This window comes from Anas acuta, chromosome 20, assembly GCF_963932015.1.
Source record: "Anas acuta chromosome 20, bAnaAcu1.1, whole genome shotgun sequence".
In the NCBI taxonomy this organism is placed as follows: Eukaryota; Metazoa; Chordata; class Aves; order Anseriformes; family Anatidae; genus Anas; species Anas acuta.
Window position 1 is genome coordinate 6942617 of NC_088998.1, and position 20724 is coordinate 6963340.

General features: G+C 42.3%; 1 protein-coding gene across 4 annotated transcripts in view; it reads left to right on the plus strand.

The window, feature by feature from the left end:
• AK8 (adenylate kinase 8) overlaps positions 1-20499 on the plus strand; it is a 77861-nt gene extending 57362 nt beyond the window's left edge. For 3 of the 4 annotated variants that reach the window (XM_068656872.1, XM_068656870.1, XM_068656873.1), the window contains exons 12-13: positions 17248-17328; positions 19954-20499. In XM_068656872.1, coding sequence (XP_068512973.1) covers positions 17248-17328; positions 19954-20200 — 328 coding nt within the window. In that variant the 3' untranslated portion in view covers positions 20201-20499. The remainder of the gene's footprint in view (positions 1-17247; positions 17329-19953) is intronic. The other variant, XM_068656874.1, reaches the window with a different exon arrangement.
• Positions 20500-20724: the final 225 nt, after the last annotated feature.

A 20724-nucleotide genomic window follows, 5' to 3' on the forward strand; every position in this document is an offset into this window, starting at 1 on the left:
GGAGCTTTTTGTAAGGGAAACACTTATTTCAAGAACCAACTGGAATCAGAACTTGAAAAATAAACCTGGGGGAGGAAAACTTCAATTATAGTGGTGTGGCAACATTTTAATACACACTGGGTAAAAGAATGCATATTGATAAAACTAATGGGTGTTTTGAATGTTTGAGAACAGTGGATAGAGACAGTATCTGAGAAAGCACAATGGGAAAAGGAGGGTTGGCCAGTGCTGTCAAGCATCTCAGGTGGTTGATCACTTGCCATTTACTTCAGTGGTGTGATAGCAAAAGCTGGCTGAATATTCTCAGTAAATTTAGAAAGGTCACTGTTATATCTGTACATGTTAAAGGTTAGTTTATGAAAATCCATTACTGCATTTGCTGTCTGATTTTTCACCAGGGCAGTCACTTTCAAATACGTTAGAAATGTGCCTTACCTTTGAACTCTATGATTCCTAAAATTCAAGATTTTTTAATTAAAAACTTAGGACAAGATTGTGCCAGCCACGCTCTGATTTAGAAGTCTCTTCTGAGACTAATCCCAAAGTAAGCCGTTACTCAGAGCTAGTGTGGCTGGCAAAATTGGCCCGTGCTGAAAACCACAGGCAGAACAGGCATTATGCTGCTTTTGCTTAGATTCTCCATGCTGAAGATCTGGGAAGACAAGTGCATCAGTCTGTAGCAAATATAATACGGCTTGGGTGATTAAAACTGTCAAGTAATATTGCATATTGAATGGAGACTAGTTTGTCATTACCATGAGGATTAGAAAGTGTAATCTTCATTAAAACATCAGTGGATTTACTGCTGTTTGCCTTGGAACAAGATATTTGCTCAGAATTTTCTAGTAAGTAAATTTAGCAAGTGCAGGGCAATTTAAGAGAGTGAAGCTGAATACTGTCATAGTTTATTCTGCAGGAAAGATGTTGGAATGATCCCCTGTGTCTGATAGGTGCAGTGGATCTAATTCCCTTGGTCTGGATCACCTGCAGTCACATAAATGTATTAATCACTATCACTTATGTTGGCGTCCTTTGGCTCAGGTGTAAGTGGTGACCCAGTGTTTTTGTGCTGCGTAAGGATTATAATTTCTGTCCCTAAATGCATTGTGTTCATAAAGCTATGCATTATAAAACCGTGTCCTTTGTGAGGCTTGAAATACATTTTGGGTAAGACTTTCCTCTGTCCCACAGAGATTTTCATCTTGTCCTTTTCTAACAGGTACTGTATTTCTGAGCTTAGAAAGACCTGTATCATGCTTTGCATATGATCAAGATTTAATTATATATGTATTTGTCATCTAAGATTGTTCTGATACAAATGCTGATTAATATCCCACTGATATGCACTGCATTGATCCAGAGAAGTCTGATTTTTTGGTAAAACTATGCTATCCAAAGACTATGGTATAGCAGGTTAAGAAATAAGCATTTCATTTAACCTCCAGGAAATGCTGCTACATTTGTGAACATGGTTTATACTGATTTTCAGACCAAGCATATAGGAAGAGTTCTCCCTCATGTATTCAGTGAAATCAGAGGATTTGTACTGGCCTTGCATTGGCCCCAATGTTGAAGAGAACAGAAACGAAATAGAGAAATCATGTCTTCTCAACCCCTTGAGCCTTCAGACTTTTCAGATTGACATATAATTTTCTTAGCTGTGTTTCCAGTAAAACACTGAGCTATCAAAGCTAAGTCATGGGTATGGCAAACTTGCTGCATTTGTTTAAAAAATTACTTTCTCCTTTGAAAAATGCAGATTCCTCATGGAATGCTGTCTCCAGTTGTACATTTCTAACTGCCATGTATGAGAGCACATAGATATTACTAGAATAAGAACTTCCATTGGCTTTCATACCACCATTTGAAGTGTAATTACAGCCTGAAAACTTTCTGCTTGTTGTTGTTGTTAAAAAAGTTATTGCCAGTCCATTAATACTGAACCCAAGTTTTTATTAACTTTCAGCGAACATTTGCTGAAATGCGTTTTGTTTGGTGGTTACTAAGGAATTCCATGTATTCCAGTTCTGGGATTCTTCCAGTAAGTAGCTATTACTCAGAAAAAAATCATCCCGTAAAATACAGCAAAGTAGTGATGGCAGAAGAGAAGCTTGGACATAACGACAAGGGAGATCTAGGACCAGATTCAGTGCTTAAGGTCTCACTGATGTCCTTCTTTCCATTTGCCTTACAAGCACAGGCAGTTCAATCAGTACAGCTACCAAGTTGTCCTGTCTACAAAAACCTGACAGGAGCTGCTTCTGATCATCTTGTTTTCCTGCTAAGCATAGGAGAGCTCGATATTCAGGCTGAATATTTGTTTTTATTTCCTGACTTGCAGAGAATTTCTCCAGTGGTTCCTAAGTTTCTAAGCGTGCTGTCTTCCTCTCCCCCACCCCTACCTGACCCTGCTATAGATCTCAACTGTTGTTTTACCTTGTTGATGTTTTGTCTATATTTGCTTTAACCAGATGCCCCTCTTTGCATGCAGCACTGGGACTCATCCCCTCTTTCCTATCAACAATAATTAGCCTTGTAAGACTAATGGAAGAAATCGTGTCTAATTACCCTGTTGAAGGCCCAATTATGTTATTAACATTTGTGGGCTATAAGCTAATGACGAGGAGAGCCGCTCATTTGCATAGCATTAAGTTAATTGAGCTGGAAGCTATGGGGTGGATAGCGGTGATGATAGCAGGATTCTGTTACAGAATGGATAATGATGACCGGAGCAGGACGATTCACCTGACAGGTTTATTAATTAACAGCTATCTGATTACCTAAAAGAAATGGCAAGTGGCGGTCCTTCTGAAAGAAGCTGCAGTATTTTATTTTTTTTTAATGAAAGATTCTGTATCACTGCTGATTCTAGGGGTGATTTATGGTAATGGCAGTGACGCTCTTTACTGGAAGCCTACATGTAAGCCTGTTCTGGGTCCAGCCCCCCCACCCTTACAAAAATGCCCTGGGAATGTCTGATGGTTTTAAATACATCTAATTCTTACCTAGTGCACTCAGCAGGGCTGTGCCAGTGAATTTGTGTGGTTGTATGAAATCCCTAATAGTTATATAACCTTTGAGTTTTGCCCTTGGAAGAACTGGATGGTTTGATTTTTAGAGAAGTGTTTTATTCATTATGGTTTTAGGAGGGATTCTCTGCTGTATTAGGGAGAAAATAACTATAACCCCTTAGTATTTCAGGCTTTCCTGCTATGTACGCTCTGCAAGTGAAAGTGAGTGCCCTTACCTTCACTTTATTACCAGATACAAACAGTTATGCAAAGTTTTGGGGCCTTTTAAGAATCTTTTTAAAAAAATTATTATTTAAAACCATTAAAAAGAATAAAAATCTATCTTTTCCTGTTTGATTAGATGTCAGCTTCTGCCTGGTTAAATCCAAACACATTGTAATTCACAACAGATACAGTAAGTCTTGTTTGAACATTGTGGAGATGAAAAAAAGCCGCTCTGTTTAAAAGTTGCCTGCACTAATCAGTCCAGCAGAAGGCTGAGAAGCTTGCGACATGGGTGCTCTTTGTTAGAAAACCACGGCGTAGTTCTGAGCATACTGGAATGTCAAATACAGCTTCCTGTCAGCGGATCTTTTTAGACTTTTTCTGCTACGTTGAAGAGCCCATTATTAAATAATGTGAACTCCAGACCTCACCTACTGACTAAGATACCCAGTTCATCCCCAACTACCTTTGACCAGACGTGTTCCAGGTAAAAAAAAAGAGAACACTACAAATTTTAACGTTGCAGAGGATGACCTTTTATCCATTTAGATGGCATGATGATTAATGTTTCGATAGTAATAGATTTGTGAAGAGTAAAGGTTGGTGGATAAAATACAATTACCAATATTTTGCTGATTTTACATTCACAAAGTCTCGCTGAATTCTGGGGCTGGCATTTGCTGGGTACAAAAGAAGCTGAGAACATTGCCTTGATCTGATGGAGTTTACTAGATACGTGCAAACATTTGCAAATCACCACAGGCACTTTTGGTCATAAGGAGAGGAGAAGAAGAATGGAAAATCAAAAATGAAAGAAGTAATTTGGGAGAATAGCTCATGGAGCTGGCTAGCAGTCTGATCTGTTTACTGTGTAAGACCAGCAGCTGCCAGCAAGGATAAAGAGTCCAGCTGTTAACGCTGATTGAGGGAGAGTGACTGTGTAGCTGCGGACACTTGTGTGATGTGAAGTAAGTCAGGGAGAAGTGTCTGTGTAGCATTTACAAGAAGCATCTTCCAGCACACGTGTCAAAATTACCTAAAAAGGTTGCTCAGGAAACCTAGCACGATAAATAAGTGTCTGTGTGGGAATTGAAACCCTACATCCTTCTGGTTCTCATTAGCTGTCTGTAATCACTAACCCATACAGTCAGTGGTGGATAGAAATATCTTTACTGTATAAATTAGTTTTTCTGTGAGGTGTTGTGTAGTTCACTGCAATGCCTCGCTGTATAAAATAGACAAACACAGCACTGAGCCTAGATACAATAGATAAGGAATTATGTATTTAATTCAGAGTTCTGTATAGAGTGCTCATAAAAGCTTGATCATGACAGAGAGGCCAATAAACATTTGGGAACATAAATATTTCTGTAGGAAATGGCTTTGTGAAACATTTAGTTGTTGAGTAATAAGAAGAACAGAGCAAATCAGAGGAGCAGAACTCTCTAGGTACTAATCTGATGGGTTATATATGCTATGATGATGATAATGTTGAGAGAGAATTTTTGAGTAGCAGCAAAATACATTGAGTCTTGTGCTTTCTACTAATGTCTTCATCTTTTTGTGCTTGCCCAACTGACCATCTCAGCTGCTCCGAAATTCAGCTTTAAACCTATGTGGATGAGACATAGGAGCTCCGAGCTACTGCTGTCTTTGAACGTGCCATGTAAGTTCTCTGAATTTGCAGGAGCTGAATGCTTTGAGCAGGCAGAGCAAAGCCTTGGAACCTCAGACTCGCACAAACTCACTTGTCAGCTCTGCTGTTGGGACAAAAACATCTGTTGGAGGGACATGGAGGGACACACTGTTCTTCTGGCAGATCTGGTGGCAGCTTCTACCAGGGGACAACCCGGAGAAAGCTGGGTGTGGACCAGAGGCCGTAACTTCTCCAGGCAACACAACAGCACTAGAAGAGAATACTTGCTGTGTTCTCAGGCACTCTGTTACTTGTATGACTGAGTGCCTGATGTTCCCAATCAGGAAGGGAAGTAGTGGAATTAGTGGAAAAGACAAGGTAATCTGAGTGCATTTGAGTAGATCTTCTGCTGTATGACTACTTCACATGATTAAAAAAAAAAATGCTGGGCAAAACCAGATTCTCGTAAATCAGTTCATTGTACAATAACATGAGGAGGGGTAGTAGGTAGTAGGTTTTGATCCGAGCACACAACCCACAGATTCTGCAGAAGGACGGGCAGCGTTTGTTGTCAGGGATGGGCTGCAAGGGAAAATGTAATTGCCTGAGGATTTCAGAGGAAATGATGCTCCGAGTCTGTCTTTTGTTTTTCTGGAACATTCATTACTTGAGTATTTAGGCACTGGTCCAGCCAGACAACACAAGGAAATATATTTTAAAAAATCACACATCAAAAAGTGTTTTAAATGACCACATTTTAGAACAAACATTCTGGCAACGCAGCTGGTGCTCTTGTCAGTCTGTAGGCTCAAAAATATGAGAACCAGTAAGAAAAATAAAAACAACCTAGGAATAGCTAATCAGGTTAGAAGTGATGTTTTGGCTGCAAGGATTTTTGAGTGCTGTAGAGAAAAATAGAGTAAGATTAGAAAATATTTGTCCATCCTGGATGACAGATGTGGGAGAAGATGTTATCATTTGTTACTTCTCTTTTTTTTCCTCTGAAAACAGCAGTAGCAATGAGCTGGCAGGCAGAGTGAAATGCAGTTAGCAAAAGTAATGGGAGTTGAAAGTTTGACCTTTTGTGATGGAAATTTGATATGAAAAAAGGGGCTTTTGATAATTTCTCTATCCAATCAGATATGGGAGATGTCTTGATCCTGTTTGCTCATTTGCATGCCGACTGATCTCATTTGAAAACCCAATCATTCAGAAATATTGGGACATCAACAGAAATGTTACAAGCAAGGAGCTGTTTTATCTGAAAGGTCTGCAGGATGTCATCTCTTGTTTTTCACTCCAGTGGCCTGATCTCTTCTTCATGATTCCGTGTTTTTTATTGGCAGGATAAGTTGAGCATATTGAAATGCAAATAGCCCTTTCCACATTGAACCAAAATATAGAAGTTTTTGCTGTATGATTGATTGTATCCAGGGCACTTCAAAAGCAACAAAGAAAATACTTTTCTGCAGTGCTTCTGATTTCTTGACATTGCCAGGTTTTGACGGTTCCTGGTAGCAGTCATTGGTAGAAAGTGATTCTGTCTCACCTCTGCTTTCCCCCCACGTAAGACCCACACTGATGCAGTTCACTGGTTCTGGGACCAGGGTGCGAGATCCTATTTGTCTGCACGGGCACATGAACAAGTTATTATCCCAGGTGCTGTGACAAATACATTCAATAGATATAATAAAATTTCAGAGGTGTTTAATTCAAAGTCTACCAATATCACATACTGGCTTTCAGCTGTGTGTATAACTGTCCAGATATGTACCTGGCTGATCAGATCTCAGATCCTAGGCACTGCCCGCTTAGATGAGTTTAGGATCATCTTTATCTCCAAAGCAATTCAACCTTTCTATTTTCTAGAACAGGCAATCCAGTTTCCACATTACTCAACCACACAATGGGTTAGTTAATGGTAGGTTTTCCTGCTGTGTAACTGGTATCATTATCCCTTATTTCAGAGAGCGCCTATTAAACCAATATCATGAGGCAAAGTTTTTCATTTCTTAATCCAAAAGCTAAGAACAAACTAACAATATATAATACTTCTGAGTAAAGGAGGTAATTTAGTATTATCTTCTTTTTTTTTTTTCTCTTTTTTTTTTTTTTTGGCATAATACCTTTCTAACATCAGGGTCAAGCTATATGAAAAATACTTTTTCTTTAGTACCGCAAAAATTTTTCCCCACCTGTTTTTCCACATTGATAACCCCTACCCTGCTAATATGAGTGCTGTCCTAGGAAGTGAGACCAAAAAAATGCCCCTTCTTTCAGGGACTTTTAAGGGTTATTCTGCTTTGTAGAAAAATGTGAGTATTCACTGAGTGTAAGTCTCTTGCCTCCCTGGTGAACACCTGCATTGGACTGCAGAGGTTCTCTGCTTTTCTGGTTTGGTGTAATTCTTTACACAAAACAGAACGTTTCCAGCAGAAGAGGACAGAGATGGATTTTATTAGTTTAATATTGTGGCATTTGGCTGGGAGATGGTTCATAACTGGAACGTCAAAGAGAAGCTGGCACATTTTAAAGAGTTACCCTGAGACCCAGCTGTTGGCTGTCTCTACCTAACAAAACCTCTCTTAAAACTGGTGTGTTTTTGCACAGAGTTTTGCTTCTGGCACATCCTCTTGGATTCTCTGGGACGGGCAGATTCGGAGAGGGGATTTCATGTCGTGTGCTGTAGGGTGGAGCACATGAGGAGGAGGTGAGCGGGTACCTGAGCTCAGGGACCGACAGAGGAGGCAGCAGGGAGGGCGCTCCGCAGGGGCTGCTTGCCACAGCCCTCTCCTGGAGGGAACGGATGCGAGGGAGGGGATGAACCAGATTATAAGCTTTACATAATGGGATATTTTGAAAGTCGTTTAGTTGGTATTTGTACAACACTTTGAAATGTAAAGCTCTAAATTAGAGAGGAGATCAAGAATTACCACACTGTTCCTCAGGTGGGTGGCAATATGCCTGCCTGGGGACCCACAGAAGTTCACTGTCTTCGTCATTGACCTATAGAAAGAGTACACGAGCCCAGCTTGTTCTTTATTCAATAGATTTCGAGGTCTCACCACAATTTAGTGCATCTATTTGTGACATTCATCTGCACCTAATTTCGTCAGCACTAGATGTGCTTCTGTGTATGGGTTGGGAATTTCACTGCTAGAAGAATGTGTCTGTTTCTGAGTGAGGACAGGAGTACCTTGACTGATAGGCCTCTTCAAATCCAGAGAATCCGTTTCATCAAATCCTGTGGCCTGTCAGCTGGGGGAGACTGCTTTGTAAAACAGCAGAAATGGTAAATCCCTCCATTCTTTGTGTAATAAACTGAAGTTGTTGGTATGAATAGCTGGTACAACTCAGCAGCTCTCCGAATTAGACACCGAGTGTTTTCCCAGATGGGAAATCAGCCCCCTTCATCTCTCATGTATTTTAGAATATCGAACCATGTAAGTTAAAACATGATGCATTATTCTCGATAACCACAGCAATCTAGCTCCTTCCTGCTGGATTTTTTTAAATATATTTCTCTCTCCCCACCTATTTCTGTTGCTCCTCGGTATTAAAAAAACCCCTGCAGCTTAGTTTACCAATATTTTCTCTGTGCTGAAGTCAGCATAGAATATTAGTGTCCAAAAAGTTGTAAAACAAAAGACTATCATATGTTGCACCTTTTAATCATGTAATTGCTGAGTGACATTTAACTCTGAGGCTTTAAGTTACTCCTTTGTCAGCCAGCCTTCTCCTTCTGCCCTTCGCATTCCTCCCTCCTCTCGAAGCAACCTGCTTTTGCAGAGTAGTGCTTTAACTACACTGAAGTTTGGCTGGGCTTCTACATATTACAGCAGCAACACGAAAGCAAACAATTGAAGTATTTGAGAACAATGAAATATGTATGGCTATCTGTGACAGCCCTATAAAGCAGAGCAATTAGCCGCGTAATCCGAGAAAGCCAAAGCGACCGGCAGCCCACGGTTCCCTATTAGTTAAATGCTTTTTGTACGTCCTCATCCCATCAAATCAACTAACACTTCCTTTAATTGGTTCATGAATTATACAGCTTGGCTGCATTATAATTTAATCACCAGTAAACATTCCTGGGGCCCGCTGTAAAGTGTATAGCGCTCATTAATTCCTTAATTTCAGCAGATGGAAGGGGAGATCGGATGAACGGTGGCAGTACAGAGCGCCTTGGGCAATGGAAGAAGGAAAAAAAGGTGGGGGGCCGTTTAGGTTTTTTAAGGGCTGTCAGAAACTCAATCTGTGAGCTGTCAGCAGCTTGGACCCGCTTCCCCCCGCCTCCCCCTGCCTTCACCCCACCTACTGCTGCAAGTGACTGACGGATTCATATGGAGGCTTGTCAACCCGTCTTTAAACATCAAGCCAGCGGGTAAACCAAGCCCAATGTAAATTAATTCTTGTCTTACGGGCCCCCCTTTCTCTGTCCCCATGAATATTTCATGGCGGGCAGCATAAATATTAATTCTAATAGCTCTGCACAGTGGTTATTATTTCTGTTTTATGACAAATATTCATAAAATATTCAGGACCCTTTTTTAGAACATTTACACACTTGATTGTGAAATTTTCCAGCTTCCTGGGGACACAGTAAACATATTGGGGTTCTCTTGATGGACTTTTTTCTCTCTTAATTAATACTACGCCACATTAATATTTAATCAGATTTAGTTTTCTTTTCCCCAGAAGTGAACCCTATTACATTTGAGGATTTATTTGACAGTATTTAAACAGGGAATTTTTATTCCCTATTATGAAATTGGTTTCCTTTGACACATATATAAAATGACACATTATAATCCATTCTTTTATTCCCTCCCCTTGCCCCCAAATCATACACTTTTTGGTGTCAGGTCTTTAATTTATCTTATATACCAAATATCCTACCAACAACAAAAGTTAGTGTTTAAATGCTGGGAGTGGGGGGACTTTAATGTAGCATTTTACAAGAACACTTAAGTTTAAGCATCATTTACTATAAATTTGATTCCATTTATTTAAAAGGAAGAAAAGCATAGGTTTCCTTGTTGGAAACGGGAGGTACTAGAGAAAAGCTGCAGACAGATAGCAAAGGCATCCGTTCTGATATGAGTTTGCTAGTGCTTAACCCTGGAGTTCTTGCTCCACTCAAAATTTGCTCTGCAGAATCTCATTAATGCAGGGGAGGGTTGCGAGCATCTGAGGAAACACGTCTGCATTTGGGGGAGCAGATTCAGGTTCCTGACCTCGGGCCTCTGGGGCTGCAGAGGCTTTCGATTATCTGAGACCGAGTTTGATTAACCTTCCGGATTGTGGAAATCGTGCCAGCCACATTACTCTAAAGCAGTGCTGGCTGCCATCTTATTCTGTGATTCATAAAGCACCGCTGGAATGAACTCCAGGGGGAATGCAAAGATGCTAGAATAACAGCTGAGAGTAACAAGGAGGCAAAGAATAGAAATGAGGGGAGAAATGTAAAGCAGTTTTGCATGGAGGTAGTACTGCAGCCAAGCCACTTATTACGTAGGGAAAGAGTTAATATTGCCTTAAAGAAGCGATTCAAAAGAAGCTTTAAAAATGCACTGAAGCCCCTAGTATGGGAACATTTGCTCTGCATACGTGTGCTTCTCGGCGCACTTATGTAACGTTTACACAGCCAGTAGCCCTCCCGACCGCCGTTGCGTGGAAGGGCTCTCGCTGCCAAAAGGCCTGGGGTTCTTCACTGCTGTGAGCCCGTGTGATGCCAGTGGAGCTACTTTGCTTTACCCCAGCTTCAGACCCAGCCCCTTGTTCTGTAAAGCAGGCAGGCAGCGCTACCCCGCCAGCCTGAGCCTGGTCCCTGCGTGTGAGCCACCGCGGCACCCGCTGCGATGCTGCTGGGGTGGGATATGGGACGGACCCTGTCCCCTGGCTGCAGAGCCCAAGCACATCTAACCACATCTGATCACATCTAACCACATCTAACCTGTGGGTGGGAAACGTCCAAGAGAGTCAGGATTCTGCACCGGAGCGGCTGCAGCTAAAAAGGATGCTGTTCATCCTCCCCTGGCCAAAAGCCACGTCCTGGGAATAGCGCCCCACTTAACTGCCTTTTGTCATCACTCGACAGAAACGCAGCCCTTTGAAAAGTAAGATCCCATGCCCACAAATTGCTTGTCATCAAATGAATCCTTATAGGAACTCAGCGAGCAAAGCGCTCGTGCCGATTAACCTGTTTTAGTCTTTATGCAACGTATTTTCCCTTACGGTCGAAACCTAGAGGGTGAAATTACTTCCCAAAATAGAAGCAAGCATCTTTCCTCAGAAGATATCCCAGAACTTGAAAGACATTGGTGAATAAACCTCCCAACAGCTCCTTCCATGAATAAGAGATAAGGATCATTTCATCCATCGCAGAGAGATGCAGAAGCAGCATTTAGGGTAGGAAGTAAACTAAGATCTGTGTTCAGTCGGTTGTGCAGCCTTAGAAGATCATTTGTACTCTGGGTACCCATGGGCAAAATACCGGGTTTATAGCTACACTGAAAGACAGCTGAACGAGACTGGGGGAAAGGTAGATGGGATCTGTGTAACCAGTTTAATTTTTAAGAGGAAATTTGGGGGGTGCAGAATGTAATTATGGAGAATTAAGGTGCGCCGAATCCTGTGGCTGGGCCCCTCATTCTTGAGAAGAGAATTAGCCAAGGTTTCAGGTCCAAGATGTGTCTATACTACAAGAAAGGGAACATTCGTTAGGGGAACTGCTTGATCCAAATCAGGTGGCTGCCTAAATAGTCAATACAGACAAGATTACCTGGGTTTTAGCTGGGAACAGTCACTTGGATTCAATGCTGAACTCCCTTCTACCTGTCAGCTTGCACCAGTACCTTGTTGCTTTGCCATATCGCTGTGGTAACTCAGTGGCTCTCAGGAAGAAGATCCTTGCCAGGCCTGCCATCTTACCTGTACTTGGCTTGCTGTTCTTCTGTGATAGAGAGGTTTGTAGTTTTATGCATTTTTGGAAACCTTTAAGACCAAAAAAATGTGGTCAATTTTAACAGAGGGTCTTATAGTTTAGACGAATTCAGGAAAGTTGTGAGAGATGCTGCTTGTCTCCCTGCCAGTTCAGTCCATAATGCCCCCCAAGGCTTTTTATCCTTTTGTGAGAACTGTCTTATTTCCTTCTCCGCCTGCTTTGGCTCTGTTTTATGAGCCGAAAGGAGGAGCTTGCATTCGTGCCAGTGGTCACACAAGGTTTTTACCTGTGGTAGCCCTTCAGAGAGCTACTGCATCCATGCACTTCAACAACCTTTCTTTTCCAATTACAAAAATTGTAATCACTGCATTGCCAGAGCTAAGTCCTCCAGGAGAGTTACTCTCCAGAGGGAACCACAGCATCAGATAACCCTGTATTGATACCACCCTGCTGTCTAAGATGTGTTGTGCCCTTTCAAAGACTCCATTTTCTAGCCTTGAACTTGACATTTTCTACTTGTCTGCCTAGAAAAAGGGTAAACTTTGGCTTCTTCCCTCTCCTTCCTCTTCCTCTTTTACTCTCCCTCTCCCTCTCTCTTCCCGTTCTCTTTAGCTCACATTTACGGGGGGTTCTGTCAAAGTTCTGCCAGCAAAGTTTGCCGTAACTTTGAGATCACACAGGCATCTGATCCATTTTTTTTTTTTCTTAAAGCAGGCTGATGTGGTATGTTGTAAACTGCCAGGAGCACTTGCTAATTTAGTAGTTAATGACAGTCACAGAGAGTGTTTTTCTTGCCCCTGGAGAGGCTTTAGACACAGCTGGGGTAGATTTGCCACTATCAATTATGCACAATTTTAAACAAGAATTGGCCAGCAGGGGCCTCTTTTTTTGCAGAGCGTGGAGCGTGAAGAATGGGAATATGGCAGCTGGTACCTGCCTACGAGGGGGAAGATATATAGGAGTCAAGAAAATAAGGGAAAGATTAATAGCTTACTATTTTTAAAGTTGCAGTTTCAACTCAAAAGTTTAAATGCTACATTAAAAGTGGCCCAGTGCTGTTTTTTGTTGTTGTTTGCATTTTTGTTGGATTATTATTTTTTTAATTCAAGCATCCAAACTTTACTGCAAGGCTTGATCTGGCCCTAGTGAAGCCACAAGCAAGCCAGAAATCTCTGTGTTTTAAAAGCCAGCTGGGGAATCAAGATCCTGCCTCAGACATTATGCCACATTCTCTTTTCATCCTTAAATGAAAACAAGGTATGAAGTCAATTAGATTTAACGTTTTTGGTCAAATTTCACAGACAACAATTTTACAAAAACAGCTTGGCTTTGGGCTCCCCTCCACTAATGTCAGTCCCAAATAGTTCCAGGTAATAGGAAATGCCAAGGATGAGAATCCGACCTAAGTAAATAGCTCAGGTCTGGAACAGTCAACATCTGTATCGTTCATCTAGGTCAGGCTCATAAAGCGGCGATGTTTAAATTACAGGACCAAAACCTGTGAAAGGCCACGGCCTGCAGGCAGAGTTTGGATCTCTTGAGATGTGAAGGCAGCTGGCAAGGCAGCAGAGCCATCCTGGAAGGTGACTCGGTACCTGTCTGGGGAGGGAAGCGTGCCTTAATCCCTAGCTCAGTGACACAACACTTCTTTTTCTTTATGGCAACACATTTTTTCCATTATAGGTGCTTTGAGTCAGTGACATTATATCCGCAAAACAGGAAAACCACCTCCAAAAAATTCTCCGGAGGACAACTCTCAGCACTGACAGTTGTTAATAACTTGGATTAACTAGGTTGTTTGCCATCTGGAACAAATGCGGTGCTCAGGATTAGAGGAGTGCTGCTGTGGAGGTCAGTAAGCTTCCTTCGCTTGCTGTGGGGCTGTGACACATTTTCCCAAAAATGTCTCATGATCATGCTTGAAATAAAACTTACTTTTACCTTCTCCTCTCTCCATTTGCAAAGGGAAGCCACCACAGTGCCCTGGTGACCTCTAAGATGTTAGACAACACTGACTAGTCCAAAGCCAGAAGCAACGGGAATGCTCTTTTGGAACACCAGGAGGCTGGTAGGAAAGCAGTGTTATATTCCAGCTTTTAGACACCCTATGTATTTCATCGTCCTCCAAAGGCAGGCTAGTTCTCATAACAGGGCCTTTGACTAGGTACACAGTGAAGGTGTCATCAACATTATTAACTTGTTTAAATTGAATCTCTGTAATGTATCTGAAAGCTGTAATAGATTAGATAAGTGATATCAAGTAGAGTGGGAAAGAGGCAGGATTCTGACATGAGATTTTTTTCCCTTCAATATTTGTGTTCACAGTTTTATTACCTGTGAAAGCCAGCTGGCGGGCTGGACCTTCCCATCCCTCTCCTGGGAGGGTGAACAAAGGAGAGAGGACAGGGCTTTGCTTGTGAGTCGCTTGGCTTCACTCCTGCATCTAGCAGCGATGTTGCTGCTCAGTGGTGGCTTGGGGGACATTTGTCCCCAGAGACCTGGGCTGAGAGGCTCTACCAAGTTGCACCCCACAGAAAACACTAAATTGGAACTGGATTCCAGTGATTTTTGGTTGGCACGAGGTAGGAGCTGAGCCCGTGATTTGGGGGTGAGGATTCTTGGTACATCTCTGCCCAGCCTCTCCAGTGAGCACCTCTCGGTGCTGCTGACTGACACCACTCACCTGTTGCAGAGCCGAACGATCGGCTTGCCAACTCTGAAAGAGAAGCTGCTAGATGCTAATCTAGCAGCATAATGTGGTATCCTTTGATATGAAGCTGTGTTTCCTTGCCTCCCTGTCTACCAATTCTGATGACATCTGTTTCATATTTCTCCTTGATAGAAGTTGTGACACATTACAACATACAAAGCCTGGCTGATTCCTAAAGCGAGCTTCACAGATGATGCATTTATGTGGGGGAAAAAAAAAAAATTACATTCTGTCTGTGAAAGGGGCCAACCTCTGCTTGAATCCAGTACTTGCAGGGAGTTGTTCCAGTTACTGCGCTAAATACTGGATCAAGGTTGTGGATGCGGTTCTCTTTCTTAGAGGATTTCCAAGAGAAATCCAGCAAAGGTGTTACCTGGACAGTTTGAGGGGCTGGTTTGTGTGATCAGAATCACGGCAGCTGACAGGTGGGCACAGGAAATGTTGCTCAGAAATGCCTTGAAGCTACCAGAAATAGCAGAAGGCTGGCACTTCACGGAGTGCATGCATGTAAATGGGTTTACTCGTGTGAGTAAGCCTCCTGGGGCTGCATAATAGACTGTGTGTGTTACGTGGCTCCTTCAAAATGATCATAAAGCTTTCTAATTGGAAGTACTTTAAATCTACCTGATGGTTCTGTCTGTGTTTTCCCCCTTCATCTTTTTCCTGCTTCTGAACAGTTTTACACTGACAGCCCCGGGGCGCGATGTTTTCTCTCATCTCCGGGGATGTGCAGTGCGGCGGGGTGAGGCGTCCCACCTCCAGCTGGAAGGACAGTAAGACGAGGAGTTTGTGCTGTACATCGTGCGTGCCTTCTTACAACCCATCCAGGGGAAAAAAATCCATATTAGCAGGGATGTCTATACTCTCCCACATCTTCCCCCTACACTTTTCTTTAATGGTGACACCAGACTGGATAATAAGAAGCGTCTCATATAAAAGAGAAGGGAAGCTCAGACAAGGCTTTCAGAGTTCATTTTGTTGGCAGCTTTTTAAGTGGAGTTTTTTAGGCTCTTCTGTTTCAAACACCGTAATACTTTCTGAGTTAGTAACTATGAATTACGACAACCTCTCTTGATATGCCAGGTTATAATCCTTTAGTGGTTTTGTTTATTTCAGAATATAATAGGGAGCCGTATCAATTATCATGACTGTATAAATGTTGTTCCTCTCTACTAGAATATTCATCTTGAGCTACATCATCAGATGTTACCTGTTCTGACAATCACGTTTTTGTGCCATTGTTGGGCAACAGAAACAAAGAAAAACAAAATGTTAAGAGTGTAAGGGATAAAAGAGTGTTGAAACTGTTGTTCTTTTCCTGTCTTTGGAATCTCCGAGATCTTGAATGTTTTATTCCTGGCTGTTATTTGTTACCACAGTGTGAATAGAAGTCATTATCTGTAAACATTTGAAAAGAGAGATGATTTTCATAACTTTAAATCCTACAAAGGATTCTAGTAATCTGCTATGTGCATGCCAAGGTAAAGCTCAGCCTTTCATCTGGTCTGATCCCACCCAGTCAGTGTAAAATGTTCCTTTGGTGAATGTCTAAAGCATACAGTATCTTTTGTGAGAGGCAGACAAAAACAAAAGTAGGAAGTCTGGCCTTGAAGGCAGCAGCAGGAGAAGGTGTATTATAAAGGAAGATATACTTACAGCCTTCAGGATTTGTGCAGTTGGTGAGAGTTTGTTTTCATGAGTTTTCAAAGGAAGCCTTGTTTTGAATTTTGCTGCAAATGAATCATTAAATGTGATCTTTGTCCTGAGCTGCTCTATTGCAGTGCTGTCTTCCAATGGCTGTGGGACTCTCTCTAGCCCAGGGGCTCGTGTCCTCTCAGCCTCAGCAGTTTGTTGAGAATTTTCTGCTGACAAATTGTTGAACTAGAATATAAAATTAACAGAACTGTTGTTCTAGCAGTCTCAACAGCAAGGCTGATTGTCAAGTGGGTTATACCACCCTGCTGCCTTCCATGCCCCAGTGCTGTTCGCTGTAGATCAACACTAACAGAAAGGACACGGGGTTGTCAGCACCATAATGTGACACGTATTAGATCTTATTACTCATTCTGCTTTAAAGAATGAACGATAGGAGTGTGAGACAGGAGGACTCACACTGTGGGGCTGTGTGGAGAGTAAAGGGTGAAAGAAGTGAAAGTGGGCTAAACGAGCAAGAGGAAAAACATTCATTGGCACCGAGTTGTGTTGTGCTGGTATTAGGGAAGGATCCATAACACTGGCACACCGGCGCTTTTTCTGTCCTATACAGGAACAGTAGCAATATTTTATTTACCTGATGCAGAATGTGATTGTGATTGTATTGTCAGTTGCATTGAGTAGCTGGATTCAGAGAAAGATCAGAGGTAGCTGCTGGATTGTGAGTGGTCCATGACAGACTCTGATATCGGCTCCGACTGCGATTCAGTCACTGGTGTCCAGCTTGTTTGTTAAGCCCTGCCACTCACAGAACCACTCATGTCGCATATCAAGGAGCTCCTGCCTTTAAAACACAGTAACTGCTCTCCTGGTTTGAAGACTAAACAAGGTGGGAGAAGAGCCAGAGAACAGAGCTCCCGTGCTTGTGTTACCTTCTGATTCACTAAGGCCTGATGGACACTTCCATGTTTCTGTGTTCCTTTAGGATAAGGAGGAGCTCGTACTCCAAAGGTCACAAGTGCTGTTCTCAGGATGTTAATGCTCTTACTCATTGTGTTCTCCACAGGGTATTTTTCTTCAATCTTCCCTATGAATCCATCATGGAACGGCTGTCTCAACGGAGGGTCGATCCAGTCACTGGGGAAAGGTTAGCACTGATGTCTCATGTATAACATTTTTTAAGACTGCCAGCAAGATGAAAGCACCAGGTAGACTTCATAGAAATCTAAGAAAAGTCAGGAATATTGTACTCATGTTAAGGGATTCCTTAAGAGAAAAGTTAAAATTTTCATAGCTACTCAAGTACCAACCCACCTACCGACTGCAGCAAGCTCCTGCTCTCAGAATAGGGCATTTGAAAATCCCAAAGACTGAAATCTGCAGTAGCAAGTAGCTCAGCTCTTAACATTGTAATGGTAACTAAATTGGCTGGTAAAAATAATGCTGAGGGAAGATGTCTGAAACCTAGCCTAAATGCAGATGGTTTTCAGACATTCCCATGGGAATTTTGAAGGTTCCCCAGCTGGAGAAGATGGAAATCGTGCTGCATTTTACTTCCCCCACCTCCTGTGTTGGTTCTGTGTACTGTGAGATATTAACACATCTCTTTCTCAATAGAGCAAACTTGTTTGAGTCACAGAGTTAGTGTAAAATTTGGTTCTCAGATGTGGCAGTTTGTCTTACTGGCAGTCCCATTGCCTTATTTCACCAGTGACCTTCAGGTTTACTGTTGTCCCCACCCTTGTTTTGGGGGGACCCAGTAACAGTGAAATACCATCCGAAATACCTGCTGGACTTGGAGCAGGAATTCCAACTTTCACCTGTCCTCTCTTTTTATGATTAACATCTTGAATGGAAATTACCCCACACTTACACTGTAAAGCACAATTTTATTTTCTTAATGTTTAAATGTATCCTGTTGAATCAAAGACAAATACTGAGCTCTCCAAGATTAAGTCCATCAATACTGGATTTGTGCCAAAGTGATACATGATTATTCAGACATCTCACTCTAGGTGTGACATTAACTGGTGACAGCAGCAGTGATTTGCTGTAAGTGTTCCCTTTGTTTTAGTAATAAGTGATGCAGTTGTTCAGAAGAAATGAACAGTACGAAGCAAATCATTCACACATCTTTGCATTTCTTATCATTAGGATTAGCCTGTTCAGTATCTGCTCCAGTTAACACGCTTTCTTCTTCCAAAGTCTGGGTTTTATTCCTTCCAAATTCATTGTGAATTGAATTGTTTTAGATGCTGTATCTAATCCTCGGCATTATATTAAACCTGCACCACTGGCTACAGTGCAGTGAAGAGGGTGGCCTTCAGCTGTGCTCTAAATAATCCTGATGTGGAATGAACTCTGTGTCCACATCATTGTACCAGCTGGGGCTGTAATGCAGCTCTCTGCAGAGACATGGAGACTCTGCTTCTCTCCTTGTTTTTGCATGTATTGGCTTTACAGGACGAGGGATAAACTGGTCTTGTGTCATCAGACACAAAGGGCACAGAAGACATTCAGTCAGAAGTAGAATTACTACAGCAGGAAATTTAAATATGTGTTTGCAAAAGAGCTTTTAGCAATTGCTGAAAGCCTCTGGCACTACAGAAGCATTGCCAAAATACTTTTTGGTGTGAGCTGTCTGGGCAGACTGAGCTGGACTGCAGCAATGCTGTGGGACTCTGGTGATGAAAATCCTCTGACTTGCTAAAGATTGCTGACTAAATGAATGAACCCACAACTGGGGAGTCAGGGAAGGTGAATTCTGGCATCTTGGGAATCGGGAGTAACTAAAACCTATCTTGGATTGAGTTAGCCTCCTTTTATCTGCAGCTACTATAAAAAAAGTGCTAAGAGTTACATTCTACCTGGCATCCTCCCAGAAACAGAGACCGGGGTAGGGTATGTGTGTCTTCTTAACTTCCTCCAGTGACCTTCTGTGCCGACAGCATTAGCCCTACTGGCCAGTGGCTTATCAAGAGAAAACAGGTCTCTCTTTCACACTACAGCACACCTGTCTTTCACACTCATGCCAGTGGTGATTTGGAGGCTGTGTCACGTCAGGGCTGTGCTTCAGCTGCCCTTCTGCCATTTGCTGGAAACGCTCAGCCACATCCCTGCTAATAGGAAATACTTGTAAAGTGTAGTTTGGGTGACACCAGCCCTGTTCTTACACTTTTGAATCTTGCCAGGAAAGTCCCCAGTGTCTGAGACCCTTACACACATTTTAAGTGCAGGTCCCTCAGCAGTGCCTGGATGCAGGGCTACATTTGGACTCTGCTTCAGTGCAGAGAAAGCACTCAAAGTTCAGCAGATTTTTTTTCTAATTAATGTCCAGTGTCAGCATAACGGTGCACAGCTAAGATTTTTAACAGATTTTTAAGACCTAAGGTCAGGGATTTTGAGGTGCTATTTTTAGGTAAGAATTAAAGATTACAAGTAAAACATATACATTGGGATTGGATCTGAAACAGATCCAGAAATGCTTCATGGGGCATGATAGGGACTTCTCCGCACCTGATGTGAAGTATTTAAACCCACAGTCTGTCACCTCGAGAGAAACTCTTGGCTCCTGAGCATCCAACATTTCAAGGAGCAGGAATGCCAAATAACTCACCCTGCAATTTCCAATCATTGTTTTGAAACCCCAACCTAGAACAGAAGGAGGCACTTCCAAGGAAATGGGATAGGCAAAACCCGTGGAATATCTCAGGCGTTGGCTGCTGTGGCCTCAGACTGAGCTGAAGCGGTGACATTTGTGTCTCATCTGCAGATACCACACGACATTCAGGCCAGCACCCACACCGGCGATCCAAGCCCGTCTCAGGCAGCACCCTAAGGACAAGGAAGAAAATATAGAGAAGCGTGTGGAGACCTACTACAGGAATGTCAAGGAGCTGGAGGAGTTTTATGAAGATGCCTTTTATGTCAATGCTGACCAAGATCCTCATGTTATCTTTGAGTTTATAGAAAGCTGTATCATTAAGCCCCTTCCGTGCAAGAAGTTTAAATGCTTGTAATTGTTTCTTCAATAGCTGGTTTTAAATCTTTCCCTGTAATGTTTGCAGTCCAGTCACTGATGTGGCAAGTTCACAGGGGAACAGGAACTCAGTCAAGCTGTGTTAAATTTGAAGCTTCCCCAGGTTAGATGAAGTACGGAGTTTTGTTTTGTGCTCTAAGGTATGAAGCACTGCAGCTGGAAAAATTCCTGTGTTAATTAAAACATCCTTTTCTGAATCTGTGATGGAGTGAATAGTAGTTTTGTCTTAACTGTGTAATACCATGCAGCCAACTTGGATCATTAAAGCTATTAGACGTGTTTCTGTCTTACTGCACTCCATGGTCTCCACCAGAACTACGTGGGACCGCCTGTCTGTCTCTGACAGTCTGCTGCAACCAAACACAACAGCAAATAGAAAAATGAAGCTTGCAGCTCTGCAGTGCACTTTTCCCAAATACAGCTGCAGTGTTTTGAGGCCAGGATGCCTTCTTAACTCAACTTGCTTGAAAAGTTCTGACAGAACAGCAGGACAGTCACGCTGTG